Source organism: Mus pahari, chromosome 4 (assembly GCF_900095145.1).
Source record: "Mus pahari chromosome 4, PAHARI_EIJ_v1.1, whole genome shotgun sequence".
NCBI classification, from domain to species: domain Eukaryota; kingdom Metazoa; phylum Chordata; class Mammalia; order Rodentia; family Muridae; genus Mus; species Mus pahari.
Genome location: NC_034593.1, coordinates 88,252,506 through 88,272,412, shown reverse-complemented (window position 1 = coordinate 88,272,412; position 19,907 = coordinate 88,252,506). Strand labels below are relative to the sequence as shown.

The window sequence follows — 19,907 nt, the reverse complement described above, 5'->3', positions numbered from 1 at the left end:
GAATCATGTTTTATATTTTAATGGCCTTATGGGTGACTTAAGTAAAGATAATGTAAGTAAATTACACTAACCACACTCAGCTCCTGGGGAGTTTTTATAGTTTTGTTTTTGAGAAGGAAGCCTAGGAATTGCATCAGTGATAAGCAGGGGAGTGTCACTCACTCACTCAGGGGAGTGCTATATAGTGACCCAGCTATATAGCACTGATCAAATACTTAAATAAGGATCCTGAGCAAGATCTATAGATTGTTGGGATGCACTGTGTGAAAGTTGTCTCTGTATATCCAACCATTGACCACTGTACCTGCAGAGAGCTGAGACCTGTTATTCCCACGGCTTCTCACCTGCCTTATACTTCATAAACAGTCACCTTCTCACTTGTCGGTTGGCTTAATAAAGAACTGGTGGGCAACGGCGGAAAGGGGAAGGCGGAACTTCTGGACTGAGATAGGGTCTCTGGGAGAAAACCACTAGAAGTAGGGATTCAGCAGCGGGACACAGAGGTGGCCAGATGTGAGCAGACGCAGAGAGGTAACTAGGCAGGTCGTGATAGCTCAGAGTCTGCCCAGCTAAAGGCCTAAGCTATCATGCAAATTAATAAGTCTCCGTGTCATCATTTAACTGGAGGATCCAGAAAGTCCCACTACAATGTATTGCAGCTAGTAAGACTTTTAACATGAGCCATTAATGCAAAAATGCCACTCAAAGTGCCAAAGTCACCCTGTGTGAAGACAAAACAAAGGGATTACTTTTCATTCAATCATTAGTGTATTTACTTTACATCCTGATCACAGTTCCCTCTCCCTCCTCGCCTACCAGTCGCTCCCTCTCACCTCTTCTTCTCCTGAGTCTCAGCTGGGTTTTTGTTGTTGTTGTTGTTGATTACAGTGGTGATTATGAAACAAAATTTTTTATCAGCTGCCCCAAACACACAATGATCATGGAGATGAGGAATAAGATAGTACGCAACATGTACAGAGCGCTAGTCGAAAGTATTTCTGTCCTGGGTCCAGGAGGCCCACTGTCAAGGCTCCCACCGTATCCTACCTCTACACAGAATGGGGGTTCCCAGCCATATGAGCAATGGCAATTCCTTCTATTGTTGCAAACACCTCGGCTGTTGCACTTGTCAGGCAAACAGTCAAACTTCAGGTTGGTGTAATCAACACAAGTCCTGTTAAGACACACCTGATTATGACCACAGGAGGTACCATCACTAATGTCACCTATGTCAGGTACCCCATGGGGTATCATGGTTCCATGATAGCTTGTGCCCCAGCAAATGAGATTATCTCTCCTCAGATAGGTGGACAGTATAATGGTGTGATCTGGAAATTTGGAGAGGGCTTTAACATTGATACACTGTAGCCTGCCACAGATTGTGTTGCCTCTATGACACCTTGTATATCGGGTAGCATTTACAATACCACAGTTCCCAGACTGGTCACCTAACATGTTCACTGCTTCATAACACTGGTGAGGGGCCTCCTTGGCTTTACGTCCAAAGATGGACTGGCACTGCATGTACCTGGATCTGCATCCCTTACGGAAACAAAAGCCTCCGTTTCTGCATGGAGTTCCATCCTGCTTGTAATAGTCATCTGGACAGAAACCTGAGGCCCCGTCACAGTACTCTGCGAGGTCACATTCATTCACTTCCTTCCTACACACATATCCTGATGGAAGGAAGTTACACTTATGACAGCAAAGCCCAGAGGAACAGTTGACACCTTCTTTCCATTTACAGTCCGGCCCACAGCACAGGTCTTCTTTGCAGTCTTCTTTGGAACCACAGTCACATTCCTCTTTGTTTTCCACAATTTTATTTCCGCACCTCTCTACTATATGTAGCTTTGGGAAGTCAGACAGACAATAGGACATTTTGTAAGATGCGTGTAAAAAATATTGATGGTAACTACAGTTACTAAACCCTGTACGTCCTGTCCCCATGATGCAGCTCTTCCTCCCTCTGCACTGACAGAATTCCTCATCATGTACCATCCCCACACAATGGCCCAATTCATGAGCAGTCCAAGTAGCAGGTCCAAGGATATTAACATTGAGGAAGCTGCTTGCTGATCCAGCATGGAATTCTTCACAGGCTCTTCCCCAGGACCATGCAGTAGCATCTATATATCTTCTCGCAATATATAAATGGAACCAGTCGGCGGGAAGCCGGTGATGCATTGAGGATCTTTTGTAATGCACGAATTGACCTAAAACTTCAGATAATTGGGAATAATAAAGACGTATCCTATTATAATATGTCCAGACTTCAAGGGCTTTCAGTTGAATCTTCAAGCTGACGTCCTGAAAGTAGGTGTCCGCAATTGAAGCCAAAAGAATGGCGTCATCCACCATCCTAGACATATTGCCACGGGCAAACAAAAATCTATTCAGGTCAAAGACCATGACCAATTCCAGGTACCTTTGGTGCTTGTAGGACTGATGAAAGTTACTTATCCTAGCCATCTCCTCTTCCTCGGCTGTTTGTCCACCTGTTTCTTCATCAACCACACCACAAGTCTCATTTTTAAAGCTGTCCTCAGTTACGAGATACACCACATGCTCGAAACTGGAAGAGGCCCTGAGGGGCTCGATTTGGTAGAATCTGGAGTCAATGTTCAGGACGCCTCGAAGACCTCCCATGCATGTACTCAGAGTAGATTCGGATTCCCGAGAGCCTTCCACGGAGCCCACGTAATTACACTGGTCTGGTATATGCGGGTAATCCTCTATCAGACTGCCCTCTTCAGTGAAGGAGAAAACTGGCAGGTGTCTCGGCAACAGTAACTTCTTGGGCCGCAGGTGAACGACATGCTCCTTGCCTTCTATCTGTAAGAGGTATGACAAAGAACTGTCTACACCCCGCGCCCCTTTCCTAAAGCTTAGTACTTTGGGAATGGTGATTTCATATGAGTCAAAGCCCCAGTCAGGGTCAAATAGGAGGTCTTCTTCACCCACAGCCTGGAGAATGAGCATCGTCAGAAACAGCCAGCGGTGCGGGGGCAGGAAGGCCCATACTGACCTCATGATCTGTTCTGTTTATCCCCGCTTGGTTTGTCCTGGACCCAGGAGTTGCAGGAGCAACTCCAGCCTCTGGGCTGTGCATCAGATTTCCATGGGACTCCTCTATAAGCGTAGGAGCTCCAGGCGCACTGTTCCCCTGGCAGGCTTTCCTGGGAAAACGGGACTCTCAGGGCCTAGATGGCGGGGCTTTCCCCAGGCGCGCCCCTTACCTAACGCATCCAGTTCCGTTTTCCTCCCCCACCCCCAACCCCGGCAGTGAATTAAGCTCGCGCTTAAGAATAGAGGGAGTGGAGCGCGCGAACAATAGAATGAAGCCGCGCCACAGCGTGTTCTGAACATGTGGGATGCAGAGGGGTGGTTGTAGTGTCAGAAATGGAGAAAAAATAGGGAAATTGGCTCAGAAGACAACTTACTATGGAGCCTGTCTACAGGAGAACAGAAAAAAATTCACGTTTTGCCCGTTGGTTGTGGCATATGCCTTTAATCCCAGTGAGTGGCGGAGGCAGTGGGATCTCTGTGAGTTTGAGGCCAGGCTGGTCTCCAGAGTGAGTTCCAGGACTCACTCTGCCTCAAACAAACAACAATAACAAAACCACCATCACCACCAAAACAAAACAAAAACAAAACACAAAAACAACAACAAAAACAAAACAAAAAACTCCCACATTTTATAGCGCCTCCCACACCTCACTAGTAAGTGTGCCCCATTTTCTGGTGGGTCTCTCCAAGAAGCTGAAGACACATCAGACAGTCCCAGATTCCCTTCTGCCTCAGGGTCTTCCAGCTGGTGGCTTTTCAGAGTTCTTTGGCCAAACTAGAAAGCGATGGTTTTGCCTCTTTTGCTGCAGGTCAAGAATTTTCATGATGGTGTCACCATGCACTGTAAGCACTTGTTGGGGTCGGGAGAAATCCAGGGTTATTCTGAGAAAGGTACATGGTGGGTACCTTTCTCATGGTGGCCCAGATGGGCAGAAGGCCTGGCCTGGGCTGAGAGGGAAAGGGAGGGGAGGAGGGGAGGGAGGACGATGGGAGAAGAGCACAGCACTTATGGAGGGGTGGAGGCCGCAGGAGGACTTTCCCTGAATGAAAGATGTGAGCGAGCATTGAAAAGGCTGTTGCCATACTCAGAGGTGGCAGCTTGCCAGCCCTTCCGCCCTCCAGGCTGGAATGTTAACTGACTTGGTGTTGTGCAGGCAGCCACAGCTGCTCTGTACTCATAATTGTGGTGATCCCATCATGCCTAGAGGATGCTGTTTCATTTGGTCCCCTCCACATCTGGCTCCTACAGTCTTTTCACCCTCTCTTCCTTGATGGCCCCTGAGCCCTGTAGGGTAGTGTGGGGCATGACAGATACCTCTGTGGCTGAGCACTCCATAGACAGGAGTCAGTCTCTGCACTTTCTTCGTTTTGGTGTGTGTGTGTGTGTGTGTGTGTGTGTGTGTGTGTGTGTGTGATAGTCACCTGAAAAGACAGAATATTTTTTTTTTCATCTTAACTTTTTTTTTAATTCATTTTATTTGTCTACATTCAAATGATATTCCCCTTCCTAGACAGAATTTTAAATGTGGTCAGGTACATGGACATCCTAAGGTAACATATCCTGGGCTAGGTCCATCCCAGCACCATCAGCAGAACCTCACATCAGCAGAACATCCCATCACATTCCTCCGTGGAAATGGGTGAGGGAAAGCAGACAGGGAGACCAAATAAGAGACCCCAGGAAACCTGGGATGTATGGTCAGGCTAAAAGGAGAGGCTGGAGGGTGGGCTGAGGATTGGGTTTGGAAAAGGAAGGGCAGGTTGAAGGGAAGCCAAGCAGGGTTCCAGGAATGCTGAATTTAGCCAATGAAGGCTATGGTAACAGTGTGAGCTGGTTCAGACAAGAGCTCATGAGCTAAAGCAGACGCCAGGATGTAGGTATGCAAACTGGAGACTAGTTAGCAAAACCAGCTAACCTCTTCAGCTGGGCAAAAGAGAAGAAGAAGCTGGTGTGGACACCATGACAGGAAGGAAAGTTTAAAATGACAGGGTTCTAATCTTTCTCATCTGCTGAGAGCCAGGCCAGCCTTCAGGGGCTGGGATGCCCCAGGGGTGGGGCTCCACAGCAGGAGGCTGGGCACTGCTGAGGCAGGGCCTCTTGGTACACAGCACTGTGGGTTAGAAGGTGAGGCCAGCCTTCCCCTCCCCCCTCCCCACATGCTCTGTGAGCTCAGCCTCTGGCAGTGAGAGGGAGGACTTGGCAAAGGGAACCCAGGAGCCTGGAGAGAACCCGTGTCTCCTCTACTGTGAAAGCCTTGCAGAACACATGTGCAAACAATGGCAGCAGACAGAGTCGCTGAGGAAAGGCTGCATTATCCCCTGACCATCGCTCCCCAGACTCTCTCCACCATGAGAAATATAGAAATCCTACATTTTAAGACATCCCTAAGTCGTAGCCCACCCCTTTGGAGCAGATCTCTGCAGATCCACGAAGATGTACTGTCATGTAGAGATGCTATATAGACAAAGAGATGGACTTAAGTCTTCATGGTGATCCTACAAGCATTCCTAAAATTACATCTGTGATTATTAAGTTATTTTATAATGGGACTGCTATTATAACAGAACGTTCTTTTATAAAGAGAACATCTTTCTCTTTCAGAGTCACAGTCTTGCGACTATGTTCAAACTGTAGTGAGACCCAAGTCTGTGGATCCCGTAGGGAGTACAGACATTTGCCACCACATCTGGCAGGATATTGGAACTCTTGAGACATGGGACCTAGTTGGAGGAAGTTGCATCGCCCAGGATATGCCCTTCAAGGGGATATGGGGACACTGGCCTCTTCTTCTTTGCTTCCTAGCTATGCGGTGACAGCTTCTCACATTCTTTACTGCGATGTTGTTTTAGCACTAACCTAAGAGATACAGGTCAAGTGACCAGAGTATGTCAAACTCATAAGTCAAAATAAACCCTTTCCTTTATGATTGATTATTTTAGGTATTTCCCCACAAATATGACAAAGGGGGCAGAAGAAACTTTGGAGAGGCAGTGGCTCTGCTAATGATCTCAATGGTGACTGCTCTACAGGTATACACACATCTCAAACATGCATGTACATATGTAATAGACATGAGTCTGTATATAGACGTATTAAATATGTGTAGCAATTTATATGTGGATCGTATCTCAGTAGAGTGAGTATTGTTTATTCTTGCATTTGTAATATTTAGGTCAATATAAATGGTACATAAATACAGTGTTAGGAAATAATGACTAAAATGAACCAGTTCAGTTCAATGGCCGTCCCCACACCCACCTCCCTGCCCTGATTCTCCATGGTGTTTCTGCTCCTGGTAAGTCTCTCCCCCTCCCTTATTTCACGTGTTCTATTGCCTTCTCTACCCTGTCCTTTGAAGCCCCCTTTTAGAAAGTGACTTAAACCTAGAAAATAGTGCATGTTGTTGATTTTATTGCAAGATTGGCTTTTCCCAATGAACAACAAATACTGCAAATAATTTTCTAGATTTACTTCAATGGCCCCGACAGGTACATAGTATTCTAGCAGCATACACTACTCTCTGATGTGACAGTTTCTCTTGTGTGCCACAGTTATGCTAGTCAAAAACTTCTCATTTATCCTGTTTTTAAGTTTTCCTATATTATGCTAGTGAGCATGAACAAATATGTACATTACAACAATTAAGATGTATGTTTATATATACATACATTTTTTTGCTCCTTGAAACTACTTCCACTGTGTTAGATTGCTAGAATAGATCAAAGAAAGTGAAAGTGTCCGCACTGACTAACGTGGCTCACCCTTACACTGACTAATGTTGGCTCGCCCTTAAAAATGGGCTCTTTACAAACTAAGAGCCACACTGCACTCTTGGATTTTACATATTAGAAGATCATTTAATTAGCAGCATGTGCCAGTAGCTGTCGTCTGAGAGAGCACAGGCACCTGAGAGCCATTCTCCACATTGTATAATAGCTAAGATTCTCACTAGAAAAAGAATGTAGTTCAATAGTTACCTTGCATCCTTGAATTGTTACTAAGGTGGGGTATATTTAGTAACTGAAAGTGAATCTGCTTTTAGTTGTCAAAAATATCAACATTTCCAGGGGTTGGGAGAGGGCTCAGTGTGTGAGCCTGCAGCTTGAGGACCTAACTTTCAATCCCCAGCACCCATGTTGAGAGCTACACAGCTGTGTGTCCCTGTAACTCCTGCACCAAGGGGTGGGGCACCGAGGGGTGGGGCACTCAGGGGTGTGGCACGAGGGGTGGGGCAGATCCCAGGAGCTTGCAGCCCAGCCAGCCTAGCTGAAATGGTTCAGTAAAAAACCCTGCCTCAAGGCAATAAGGAGGCAGGGAATGATAGGAAGATGCTTTCTATCCTGCCTTGTCTTCCATATGCACTTACACACACACACACACACACACACACACACACACCACAACCACACACAGCACAACCACACACCACACACACACACACCACAACCACACACCACATACACACACACAGTACAACCACACACCACACACACTACACACACCATACACACTACACACCACACACACACATAACACACACAGCATACACATCACACACACCCCACATACATCCCACACACATCACACACATCCCCCACATACATCCCACACACATTACACACACCACACACATCACACAACCACACACACACACCACAACCACACACACACACACCACAACCACAGACCACACACACACACACACACTGCAACCACACACCACACACACACACATCACACACACACATCACACCACACATATCACCCCCCACATACATCACACACACATCACACACACCACACACATCACACACACCACATACATCTCACACACACCATACACACACCACACATCACACACACACACACACTACATCACATACACACACACACACCACAGCACACACACACACACACACACACACACAAACACATACACCCTTAAAAAGAAAACACTCTGGGAACCTGGCACTTGGGAATGTGCTTGAAATAATGTAGGAAGAGTTTGTTTATGGAGCTATTAGAACCAACAAGGAAAAGTTTTCACTCTTAAAATTCTTTCCAGCTCAGTGTACTGATAAAGCTTAGCAGAGTGCCAGAAAAAAAAAGTTTAATAGATCTTGTGTGTGTGTGTGTGTGTGTGTGTGTGTGTGTGTTTGTGTGTGTGTGTGTGTGTGTTGTGGCTTCCAGTCTCCATCTGCACTTCAGAGCTAAGGCTGTCCAACAGCCCTTCACACCCAAATCCTGCTCAGAGAGAGCTGTTCTCCCCAGGAGTGCTGGCTCACCTGAGATCAGGCTCACAGGCCCACAGGAGGGACAAGCTCCAGTCAGAGACAGCAAGACCAACTAACACCAGAGATAACCAGATAGTGAGAGGCAAGTGCAAAAACATAAGCAACAGAAATCAAGACTACTTGGCATCATCAGAACCCAGTTCTCATACCACAGCAAGTCCAGGATACCCCAACACACTGAAAAAGCAAGATTCAGATTTAAAACCACATCTCATGATGATGATAGAGGACTTTAAGGACATAAATAACTCCCTGAAAGAAATACAGGAGAACACAGGTAAACAGGTAGAAGCCCTTAAAGAGGAAAAACAAAAATCCCTTAAAGAATTACAGGAAAACACAACCAAACAGGTGAAGGAAATGAACAAAACCATCCAGGATCTAAAAATGGAAATAGAAATAATAAAGAGATTACAGAGGGAGACAACCCTAGAGATAGAAAACCTTTGAAAGAGATCAGGAGTCATAGATGCAAGCATCACCAACAGAATACAAGAGATAGAAGAGAGAATCTCAGGTGCAGAAGACACCATAGAAAACATTGACACAACAGTCAAAGAAAATACAAAATGCAAAAACATCCAGGAAATCCAGGACCCAATGAGACGACCAAATCTAAGGATAATAGGTATAGAAGAGAGCAAAGATTTCCAACTTAAAGGGCCAGTAAATATCTTCAACAAAATTATAGAAGAAAACTTTCCTAACCTAAAGAAAGAGATGGCCATAAACATACAAGAACTCCAAATAGATAGGACTGGAAAAGAAATTTCTGTCACATAATAGTCAAAACACCAAATGCACAAAACAAAGAAAGAATATTAAAAGCAGTAGGGAAAGAAGGTCAAGTAACATATAAAGGCAGACCTATCAGAATTACACCAGACTTCTCACCAGAGACTATGAAAGCTAGACGATCCTGGGCAGATGTCATACAGACCCTATGAGAACACACATTCCAGCCCAGGCTACTATATACACCAAAACTCTCAATTACCATACATGGAGAAACCAAAATATTCCATGACAAAACCAAATTTACACAATATCTTTCCACAAATCCAGCCCTACAAAGGATAATAGATGGAAAACTCCAACACAGGGAGGGAAACTACACCCTAGGAAAAGCAAGAAAGTAATCTTCTTTCAATAAACCCAAAAGAAGATAGCCACACAAATATAATTCTACCTCTAACAACAAAAATAACAGGAAGCAACAATCACTATTCCTTAATATCCCTTAACATCCTGCTTGTGGACGTTGTACATCGTGGTGCGCACTAGGCTCCGCACCACGATGTACAACGTCCACAAGCAGAATAACAGGAGGCAACAATCACTATTCCTTAATATCCCTTAACATCAATGGACTCAATTCCCCAACAAAAAGACATAGTCTCACAGACTGGATACGTATACAGGACCCAGCATTTTGCTACATACAGGAAACACACCTCAGCAACAAAGACAGACACTACCTCAGAGTTAAAGGCTGGAAAAAATTTTTCCAAGAAAATGGTCCCAAGAAACAAGCTGGAGTAGCCATTCTAATATCGAATAAAATCAACTTTCAACCAAAAAATGTAAATACATTATATATATATAAATATATACATACATATATAATGTGTATATATGTATACATAACATACATATATAATGTGTATATATGTATACATATATGTATATGTATATATAATGTATATATATGTATATGTATATACATTATATATTATATATAATATATATATAATGTATTTATGTATGTATGTATGTATGTATAGATAGATAGATAGATAGTGTGTTGTGTATGACTGTATGCATATGCACATGTGCCTTTGTGTGCAAAGGCCAGAAGCTGGCATTGGGTGTCCTCTATCATGCCACCTATTTCTAAGACATGGGCTCTCTCTGTAAACCTCAGATTGGTGTGATCTCAGGTAGGCCCAGAGGACTAGCAAGTCCTGAGCTCCTGTCTCTACTCTTTCAAACCTGGAATTACAGGCACGTGCTGGCTTGTGGGTACTGGGATCCAGATCTGGGCCTCACGATTGTGTAGCAAGTGCTCTTGACCACTGAGCCATCTCTCCAGCCAACCATCTGCTTTTGAAACAGAGTCTTGCTGTATAACCCAATGTAGTCTCAAACTCATAATTCCTGATCCCCAATCTTCTCTTATCAGATTACTAACAGCTCTAAATTTTTGCTCAGCCACAAACCAGCCTTCCTACCCAACATAGTCCTCACCCCACAGCAGCTATAAAAATACATCATCATATTTCTTGTGTTCACTCTTTGCAGTGGAGACAAATGTCAATAGTTGGGAGTGTGGTTTAATGGCTATCTCTGAGTAAATGTATATAACCAACTAATGTCTATTCTTTTTGTTTTCCTTAACACAGGTAGCACTTCAAGATCTTTTTGAGTACAAGCTATAAGGGACAGCTGGAACCTGTGTTTAACCTCTTTGATTACTCTTTCACCAATGAGCATAGCATTTGTTTTAAATGGTAGTTGATACCTTATTTTGTGACATTCCCTGGCATAATTTATTTCATAGTTTTTCATGAGCACGTAATTTTATCAGCACATTCTTGATTTCCCTGAAGTTGATTGTGAGTTTTCTTGATGGAGCAGCATCTTAAAAATGTTCGTTTTTATTTTATTTGTTATGGGTGTTTTGCCTACATGTATGTGTGTGAAGGATCCCCACAACCTACAAGAGGGCATTAGATCCCCTGGAGCTGGAGTTTCAGAGCACTGTGAGCCACCCACTATGCAGATGCTAGATTCTAAATCTAGTTCCTCTGGAAGAACAAGTGATTTTAACCACCAAGCATCTCTCCAGTCCTATCAATACACTTCTTTGCAGTTATTTCCTTAGGAGATGGAATGTTATAATACTCACTTGTGCCAATTTAGGTTACAACCTGACACAAGCTAAAGTCATCAGAGAAGAAACTTAACTGAAAAAACCTCCCCCACCAGATTCTCCTGTAGGTAAGGGTCATTTCCTTGATTGATTGATGACATGTGAGAAGACCCATCTCACCGTGGATGGTGCTGCCCTGGCAAGCCAAACATCAAACCAGTCAGCATGTCCTCTGCTTCAGTTCCTGCCACCAGGTTCCTGTCCTGCTCTCCCTCCCTTCATGAATTGTAAGCAGCAATAAATCCTTCCCTCCCCAAATTGCTTTTGATTATGGAGTTTACCACGGTGATAGGAAGCAAAACAGATCAGATCTTCACTGGAGTTTTAGGTTGGTAACAGCTGATTTCGATTTTTCTATCTATAAGTAAGATGAATCTATAATTTTCTTCATGTTTTCCTCTATGACACACATGTGGAGGTCAGAGGACAACTTGAGGAGTTGGTTCTCTTTGTCCTACCATGTGGGTCCCTGGAATGGAACTCAGGTTGTCAGTTTTGGCGGCAGGTGACTTCACCCATTGAGCCATTTCATCTTTACTTTACAGGGCTTGAAGCGTTTCCATTATCTATCCTGCTGCTGGACTGTCTCCAGGTTGTGCCATCACAGCTAAGGAAACCCAGCAGCAGGCCCGGAGAAGCAGTTTCATCACAATTAACACAGAATCCCTTTTACTTTGTGTCTCCTGGACTAACACATCAGTGACAGTTGAAGTTTTCCCCAAAATGTGGTTGGACAACGATTGAAGACCTGAGCCTTCAAATACACCCTCCTCCCCATTCAAACTCTGGCCCAGGACTCTGAGCCATCTCTCAGGGTGGGGGGAGACATGCAAGGTCTACGGCGTGCCTTGACAGAGAACCTGTGCTAGGTAGCTTTCTTTCCAGGTTTCAGTAACTCCTCTTGGCTTCCATTCCTTTGTACTAAAAATTAATAGACTGGTCAATGCTACTCAGGGGGGTCTCTGCACTCCATGCTGTGTTTCTAACACTCATGCATCCACTCCCTTACTGAGACACAGTCTTGTGTAACCCTAGCTGATCTTGAACTATGTAGTTGAAGATGATCTTAGAATTTGGGATTCTAAGAAAAATAAAATAAAAAATAAAAATAAAGAATTTGGGATTCTTGGGCTGGAGAGATGGCTCAGAGGTTAAGGGCAGTGACTGCTCTTCCAGAGGTCCTGAGTTCAAATCCCAGCAACCACATGGTGGCTCACAACCATCTGTAATGAGATCTGATGCCCTCTTCTGGTGCATCTGAAGACAGCTACAGTATATTCATATACATAAAATAAATAAATAAATATTTAAAAAAATGGGATTCTCATGACTTTATTCCCCAGTATTGGGAATACTGTCACCTGTTAGTTATGTTAACTATTCTATACCAAAAGAAACATTGTATTCTTTATTTATTCCTCACCCTCTCTGCCCATGGCAGAGGCAGTGGTCAGCTCACAGACCCCAGGCACCCCACAGCCTGTTAAGTGTGCTGGTTCTATAGGAGGCTGCCCTAGTTTATTCATCCCAATCTGATGTAAGCCAGTTCCCAGCTCTTGGGCTGTGAGGCTTGACTGATGCTTGGCTGAGGGAGACAATTCACTCCCTTTCCTTCCACGACTGTGGGGCAGTATCCGGTCCCGTTGATCTACAGCAGGGCACACTTGAGAGCAAGACTCCACGGCTTCCAGATGCAAGGGTAGGAGATCAACAGACCAGTGGAATCCATGGAACGAAGTGTCCTCCAAGCAAGACTCAGCACCACAAAAGTCTGCAAGAAGCAACTCCAGCTCTGAGAACGGCCTGTGGGGCATCCCTCTGAGGCTCTCATTTTCTTCACACACCAATTAAAAAACCCATGTGGAGGCTGACACGTCTTAGTGAAGTCCTGACTCTTTCTTAACCAAAGCATCTCACAAGATTTGAAATCAAGTCATTTCAGGAGAAAAAACCAAACCGTTATTTTTTGTAACTATGCACACTCGATCTAGAAGTGTCTATAAAACACCAGGAAATGAAAATAAGCTCGATGGTACGGTTGCTGTAAGACTTCTGGCATCGTCCTGTGCCAACCCCAGGCACTCATGTGCATACTCTCATTGATTGCCTCTATGAATAAATGTACTTGTTAGCAAATCTATACCCCGATATTAACATATAATTCTATTTTATATTATATCCTACACAAGCCCACACAAACCAGCATTTGCTCGGGCAAATGAACCAGTAGGTGTTTTCTATCCCAATTCTTGCCCCAGCATACATTCCTCACTTCTGGGGGGGGGGGGCGCTGCACCTGGTCCCAAGCAGCTGTCTGTTGGTCACATCCTATGATCAGGGTGTGGAGGAATGACTCCATGTTATGGCATTTCTGAATGGATGAAAACTTCCCCCCTCAGAAGCATTTATTTGTGATCAAACTAGACAAGAAAATGGAAGAACCCCAGTACTGGGCTTAAGATTCAGGATGAGGAAGATTTAAGTTTCTCTCACAACTGTGGCATCATGAGGTGATCACCGTGGAACCAGGGCCCCAGCAATGGGGAAGGACAGAGTCACTGAATTTTGACATGGAACCTTTTTTATTTTGTGATAAAAATGTTTTCATATAAATTTCATCTTAAACTACTTTTAGAATGAAATTTTAAAAAGTAAAAACAGTGTGCATATTCCTTCCTATATTTAGTCAGGAACACGAAGTCATTTTCTGGTTACTGAGTTTCTCATACAAACAGATATAATGTCACTTTTCAGGGAAATGTACACAAGGAAGTTGCCATAGTACCAAAACAGTTAAGGGTGGGGGCCTCAGGACATAGACATGTGTCCTTCCAAATAGTCCTCGAACATTCAACGCGCTGGTTAGAGTCCGGGTCTTGAAGTCACACATGAACAGTGAACACCTTTGGTTCTTTTCTATGCAAGACTTCAAGTGGCCAAGTTTAACAAAACGATATAACCAACTCGTGCTGACAGCTTTAACTAAAATCTTTAACTCAGTCTTTCTTTCCTTCAATCCCCCCACCATCGCATAAGTCAGAAAATTATGCTTAAAACAAAACAAAACAAAACGAACAAATTTAAAAAAATATCCTTAAAGGCAGGTGGAAGTCAAAGGAAGAATTCACAGGAATAAAAAAATAAGTCCAAAACAGGGCTCTGTGTATGGAATAAAGGTTGTGCCTCATACAACCTCAGCCTCTGATTCAGATCCCGGAGAAAGGGATTGCCCATCCCCCTTCCCTTTCCTAGACACTACACAGGTCAAGAATTCTCACACCTACGGGACCGATCAGATGTTTGACTGGCAGTGTTGTCTTCTTCATCTCTGTAGTCTGTTGTCTGTCACGGCAATTTGCACATCCCTCCTCCCAATCCCAAAGGATGCTCTTTGAGGGATCCTTGAAGGAGAAACAGCAAGTTTGTTCTTCTCTGTGTCTGGATTAGAACCAGTGACCACAGACCCAGTGGCTGAATTCTTGGCTATTCGCAGGCAGTGGCACTAGAGCTTTAGGGCAGAGAGGTCCACATACAGGTTCTCTTTATCTGGGACTAACTGACGGGTGTGTGGGGAGACAGTCACCATTTAGGGCAATAAAATGTCTCTATTCCATGAAAGGGGCTGGTAAGATGATGTGAGAATAAAGTCAAATGATCAAACTTAATCTGCCATAGACCAGGACAGAACACATTATTTTTGTTGACTCAGTGAACTTGAATGGGACTAAAATACTCACTTGTTTATAGAATGCTGTGTAACAGATACACAGTTACTAAGTTCACATACTGATGAATGAGGGGAGAGACACTTATTTCAACTATCACAGGAATAAAGATTATAAAAATAACAACAGAACCCCTAAAACAACAAATAACCCCCCAGGCAGTCCCCCTAATAATCTACACAAATGCTCCAGCAGGGCGCATCTTCCTGTGTGCTGGGTATCATGGCACCAGGAAGCAGTGACTGATGGCATGGCCACAGGGCCAATTATTAGCCCTATGACTGAGGGGAAGATGGAGAAAATATCATCCTAGATTACAACAGATACAAATGTTTCTGCTCTTGAGAGTCTGAGAAGTCACTGAGACCACACTGCAAGAAGCAGGTTTGGGTGAGGTACAATCTTAATCTGAACACAAGGACAATGCGGAGCCGTCATCATCTGAAGGGAACTCTAGGGAAGGAAGAAAATGCAGCATCGACTAGCAAATGCTGCCTCGTGAGCTCAGGAGACTGTCCGTTCTCCACGTCTGGAACCCAAGTACAGATTCCATGTCTTCACTGAGAACCTACTGTGTGCACCAATCACTCAGATCACAGGGTGTGGAGAGAAACTGGCTTCTGATCTGAAAGGAAAGTGGCCCTAAGGAAGCTGGCAGTCACTGGGTCCCCTATGCCCCAGGCAAGTTCTGTCCTAAATGGCAAGGGCAAACGGAGAGGCATTTTCTTCTGCGGGTATCTACGAGGAGCAGTGCAGCAGCCAAGAGTACCTTCATCTGCTGGATCAACGAGTGCTGAGACTGCGTGATCAATGTGCTTCACAGTGGCAGTCGATGGAGGGCCTGCAGGCGGGTGACTGCCTCGTGAGCAAGTTAGCTTATTTCTTGGACATGCCAACAGTCACCCACTTTCCCTACTTTACAACAAAATGAGAGGACTATCACAGTACTAAGCCTCCTTGAGTACAATTTTATACTGACTAGGCCAACTGACAAAAGAACAACTCGTATCCTCCCCCCCTGACGAGTGTATATGGGGCCCCACATGCAGGGGAGAGAAATTAAGGTGCAGGTTCAGAAGGAAGCTTCTAGTCCCCAAATATTTTGCTTCCTCTTTCCTTCTAGGAATGAGACATGAAGACTAGTGTGTGCATTTTCCATAGAAGCATACTTCAGAGGCCAGGGCTGAGACCCATGGCCAGAGTAAACCCTGTGAGGCTCCTTGGGTGCTGGGAATGTGGGAACAGGAGGCTGAAGTTGGTTTCCAGGTCAGGAATGGTTAAGAGCACAGAAGTCTCGCCTATGACACACTGATGGGGATCAACCACAGATGGGTGCAGAGAGAAAAGCACCAAGTGACGTCAAGGCCAATTCCAGGGCTGAGAAGACGGGATGTGTCAGCCTGGACAGAGTCCCAGGGCACAATTCTCAGTCAGAAGCCCCGGGGCTTAAAACGCTACTCAGGCTGCGAGACTGGGCGATCTCTAAAAGGCATCCACGCACTCTCCAAATTAGAAGAGAGCAAGGGGTCTCAAGGCTTGCCACTCATCTTGCATCTCCATGAACTTGCAGGATGGGTGAAGGTCAGTAGGAGCCGAGTCCTCCCCTAAAACTGCACAGATAATCAGGGAAGATGGAGATAATGCTTCTCATGCTTGTCTCAAGTTTGGAGCATCTCTCTCCTGCCTCCAGAAGCTGGTTACAGAGGTTTCTTCATTTCTCTTTGGATAACCTTCACTCGCCCCTCAGCAATACGTGTGATAGGCACTTCCATCTCTACGACTGAGGCAGACTTTTCATGCATAAACCTGCATGTTGCTGTGTGGTGGCTCAGACATGTGTGTTCCGGGTCCCCGCTGACCGCCTCCACCACCTCCAGGGGTTGGGCTGGTGGTCACATCTGACCAGTCAGATGCAGAGTGTGGTGAAGAGCTTGACCATTGGTCAGGAGACTCTGGGGATGGTGTCAGGTATGGGTGCTCACCCTGGAGGTGACCACCATGACTGGGGGTTCGCTCAGCAGCATTTGAGGAGGCGTAACTGTGTTGGGAAGGGGGTGTGGGGTACTTGCCCACAGAGGCTGGGAAAGGATGATACGTTGGCACAATGGTCTGAGCTACCTGCCCCTCCTGCTGGGGCATCATGGTAGGTGGGAAAGCCACACTGGGCAAACGGGCCATCTCTGGGATCTGGTACATAGAGGGCAAGGGGCCTGCAACAGCTGGAGGGCAGCTGGACTGCGTCTGGGGAGCTCCGGCTGCCTGGGCAATGCTGCCTTTTGGGATAAGCTGGAAAGTCACGATGGGAGGCAAGGGCTCCCGCTGGGTGGACATGGGCTTCCCTTCTGGAGGTCTGCTCTGGGGAGCTGCTATGCCAGGGTGGGCTCCCTCTGCAGGAGCCAGGACCATGCCAAACATTTCATTGTACTGGGTCTCGTTCATCTCCACACGGTTCATCCAGTCTGCCGGGACAGGAACTGGATGTAACCTACCCAAGCTTCCCGCACTGCCACTACCTGGGGGGACAATGTGGTGGTGGGATAGCAGCTGGCTGACCGAGGGGAGCACAGTGCTGGCTCCAGGAGCCAAAGGCTGCATGTCATGAAGGTTGGAGAAAGACAGTGCATGTTGTGTGTGCACTGGGGCAGCCGGGGCAGCAGCAGCCAGCAGAGGGGTGGGCGAGGCCTGTAAGATTCCAGGGGATGTGATCATGGGAGAGGATGTAGCATCAGAGACATATGTGTGAGGAGACTCGAGCGAATCGACAGGGGATAGAGTCACTGAGCTCTCAGACAGCTGCACCTTCTCGTTTAGACACTTCTTCCTCCTGCTGCCCTTGGCCTCCTTGGCAAGGTTAGGCAGGCTCGTGGGCACGGTGCTCTTGGTGTTGGGCCGCCTAGCCTTCTTACCCATTGGGGTGTGCTTCAGACTGAGGAAAGACCTGTTGGGCCCACAGAGGACAGGCGAGAGAGCAGAAGTCAAGACTGTCCCTGGAGGGCTGGGAGTCACGTTATACTCGTCCAGGAGGCGAACGATGTCGTGGTGCATGCGGTCCCGAGCCACATCCCGGGGAAGGCGGTCCATGTGGTCAGTGATGTCCCGGTTGGCAAAATGGTCTAACAGGATTTTGGCTGCTTCATAACTTCCCTCTCGGGCAGCAAGAAACAAAGGTGTCTCTTCCTGAAGAAAGGCCGTACAATACATTTTAATACCCAGAGAACACAGAACTGTTCCTAACCTTTACTTTTTTATAACCTTTTTAGTACTTTTCCGAAGTGCTTCCTCTATGAAATACCATGGACAGACAGTATCACTTCCTACATATTGTGTATCTTCGACTTCTACAGCGATCTCCTCTCTCCCAAAGAACCCAGTCTGCTCCCAGGACCACCAGCTTCTTAGACAGGAACCAGTGACATGAAGCAGGCCTCAGAGCAAAAGCCTCACTTAAGAGAGATGGGCTTGTCGACACAAAGTGCCAAGGGGAAACCAGGCTGCCAATAGGAAAGAGGAGGGAGACCAAAGTGTACAAAGAACGCAGAACACGAGAGCGGGGGGGGGGGGGAGACTTGAGGAAAAGAAGGAAAACAGTAAGTGCAAGAGAATAAAGGAGGGGCCACAGCAGGAACGGGGCCATGATAGGCAGCTCAAACACAAGAACAGAGAAACAAACTACTACCCTGAGAGAAGGGAGAGAATGTGAGAGAGGGTGGTGAGCACATCCCAGAGAAGACAGATTGCTGAAGGAGAAAGGCAGGGAGGGGTGCGCCAAGTGATTTCCAGGACAGTTCAGTGAGTGCCAGACAACCAGGGGCTGCCTCCCAACAAGCCCTGCATGCCCCGCCCCCCAGGGTCTCTGGACTCAGCTCCCCCAACAAGCTTCCCCTGGTGTCCTCCTAAGTGAGAGAGAAACTGCTGTGAGCAAGCTCAGGCTCAGGCTGTACCTTATTGTCCTGCATATCTCGGTTGGCCCCATTCTTCAACAGCAAAAGAGTCGCCTCCACATTATTGACAGCAGCTGCCCAGTGGAGGGCAGATTTTCCTGCAGGGGAAACATTGTGTAAGTGAGACACTAAGGAAAGTGCTGTGCTGTTGTTTTGTTTTTTTCAAGAAACCTTGAACTCCCAGGAGAGCAGCAGGAAGTCAGGGGCCAAGGGAGCCCACAGGAAAGCACACTTGTATTTTCCTTTCCTTGTGCTCTCAGAGTATTTCAGCACAGGCTGGGAGCCTCTAGCTAACAGGATCCCTGGTGTGGAACATCCATGCCCTCCACATGCCCAAGCTTCACAAACTGAAGATAGGAAACGTTTTACTATACACCGAGGGCATATTTAGGATATCTCATAACCAGTGAATCCACTCCCACAGTAAGAGTGGTTATGACAAGGAACCCACAGGCAAACTTTCAAGAACATTCTTTGAGGACCAAGAACCCTCTTACTGAAAAAACTAAAACTAAAACCCCCTCTCATCTTAATGTGGGACTCCTATTGCCTCAGTTCTCTGAGCCCCACAGACTGAAGGAAGGACATGCAAATGATGGGGAAGAATAAGGGCCTCTCCAGTTCCAGATCTGAGAAAGTCCTCTCAGGAGTAGCAAGTCTCTTGTGTAGAGACGCGCTCTGCAGATGGAGCCACGCCCTTGTCCCTACCATGGTCATCCACCGCATTGACATCTGCTTGGCAATTGATCAGCTCTGCCACCATTCCTTCCACAGCCAGGCGGGCAGCCAGGATCAGGGGGGTAGTACCATCGTTCATTCTGGCATCTAGATCAGTTACGCGGTTGCGGATCAGAATCTAGAAGAGAAGCAGAGAAGTGTCCCTTAGATAAGGAAAAAGAAGGAAACAAGAGCATTCAAACTGAGGTGTCCCTCGGAGCTATAATG

General features: G+C 46.0%; 2 protein-coding genes across 2 annotated transcripts in view; both read right to left on the bottom strand.

Moving 5' to 3' along the window:
- Positions 1 to 714: 714 nt before the first annotated feature.
- Positions 715 to 3,068, bottom strand: Adam30 (ADAM metallopeptidase domain 30). The gene has a single exon (XM_021197093.1). The coding sequence runs from the start codon at positions 3,031 to 3,033 to the stop codon at positions 895 to 897; it is 2,139 nt and encodes a 712-aa protein (XP_021052752.1). The 5' UTR covers positions 3,034 to 3,068; the 3' UTR covers positions 715 to 894.
- A 10,892-nt stretch (positions 3,069 to 13,960) lies between these two features.
- Notch2 (notch receptor 2) overlaps positions 13,961 to 19,907 on the bottom strand; it is a 134,685-nt gene continuing 128,738 nt past the window's right edge. Inside the window, exons 32-34 of the mRNA XM_021195250.2 lie at positions 19,671 to 19,818; positions 18,963 to 19,060; positions 13,961 to 18,198 (exon numbers count right to left, since the gene is read on the bottom strand). Coding sequence (XP_021050909.1) covers positions 16,816 to 18,198; positions 18,963 to 19,060; positions 19,671 to 19,818 — 1,629 coding nt within the window. The 3' untranslated portion in view covers positions 13,961 to 16,815. The remainder of the gene's footprint in view (positions 18,199 to 18,962; positions 19,061 to 19,670; positions 19,819 to 19,907) is intronic.

What these genes read in the sequence shown, in the direction of transcription:
- Adam30 (XM_021197093.1), bottom strand. Translation starts at nt 3,033, where the DNA reads ATGAGGTCAGTATGGGCCTTCCTGCCCCCGCACCGCTGGCTGTTTCTG.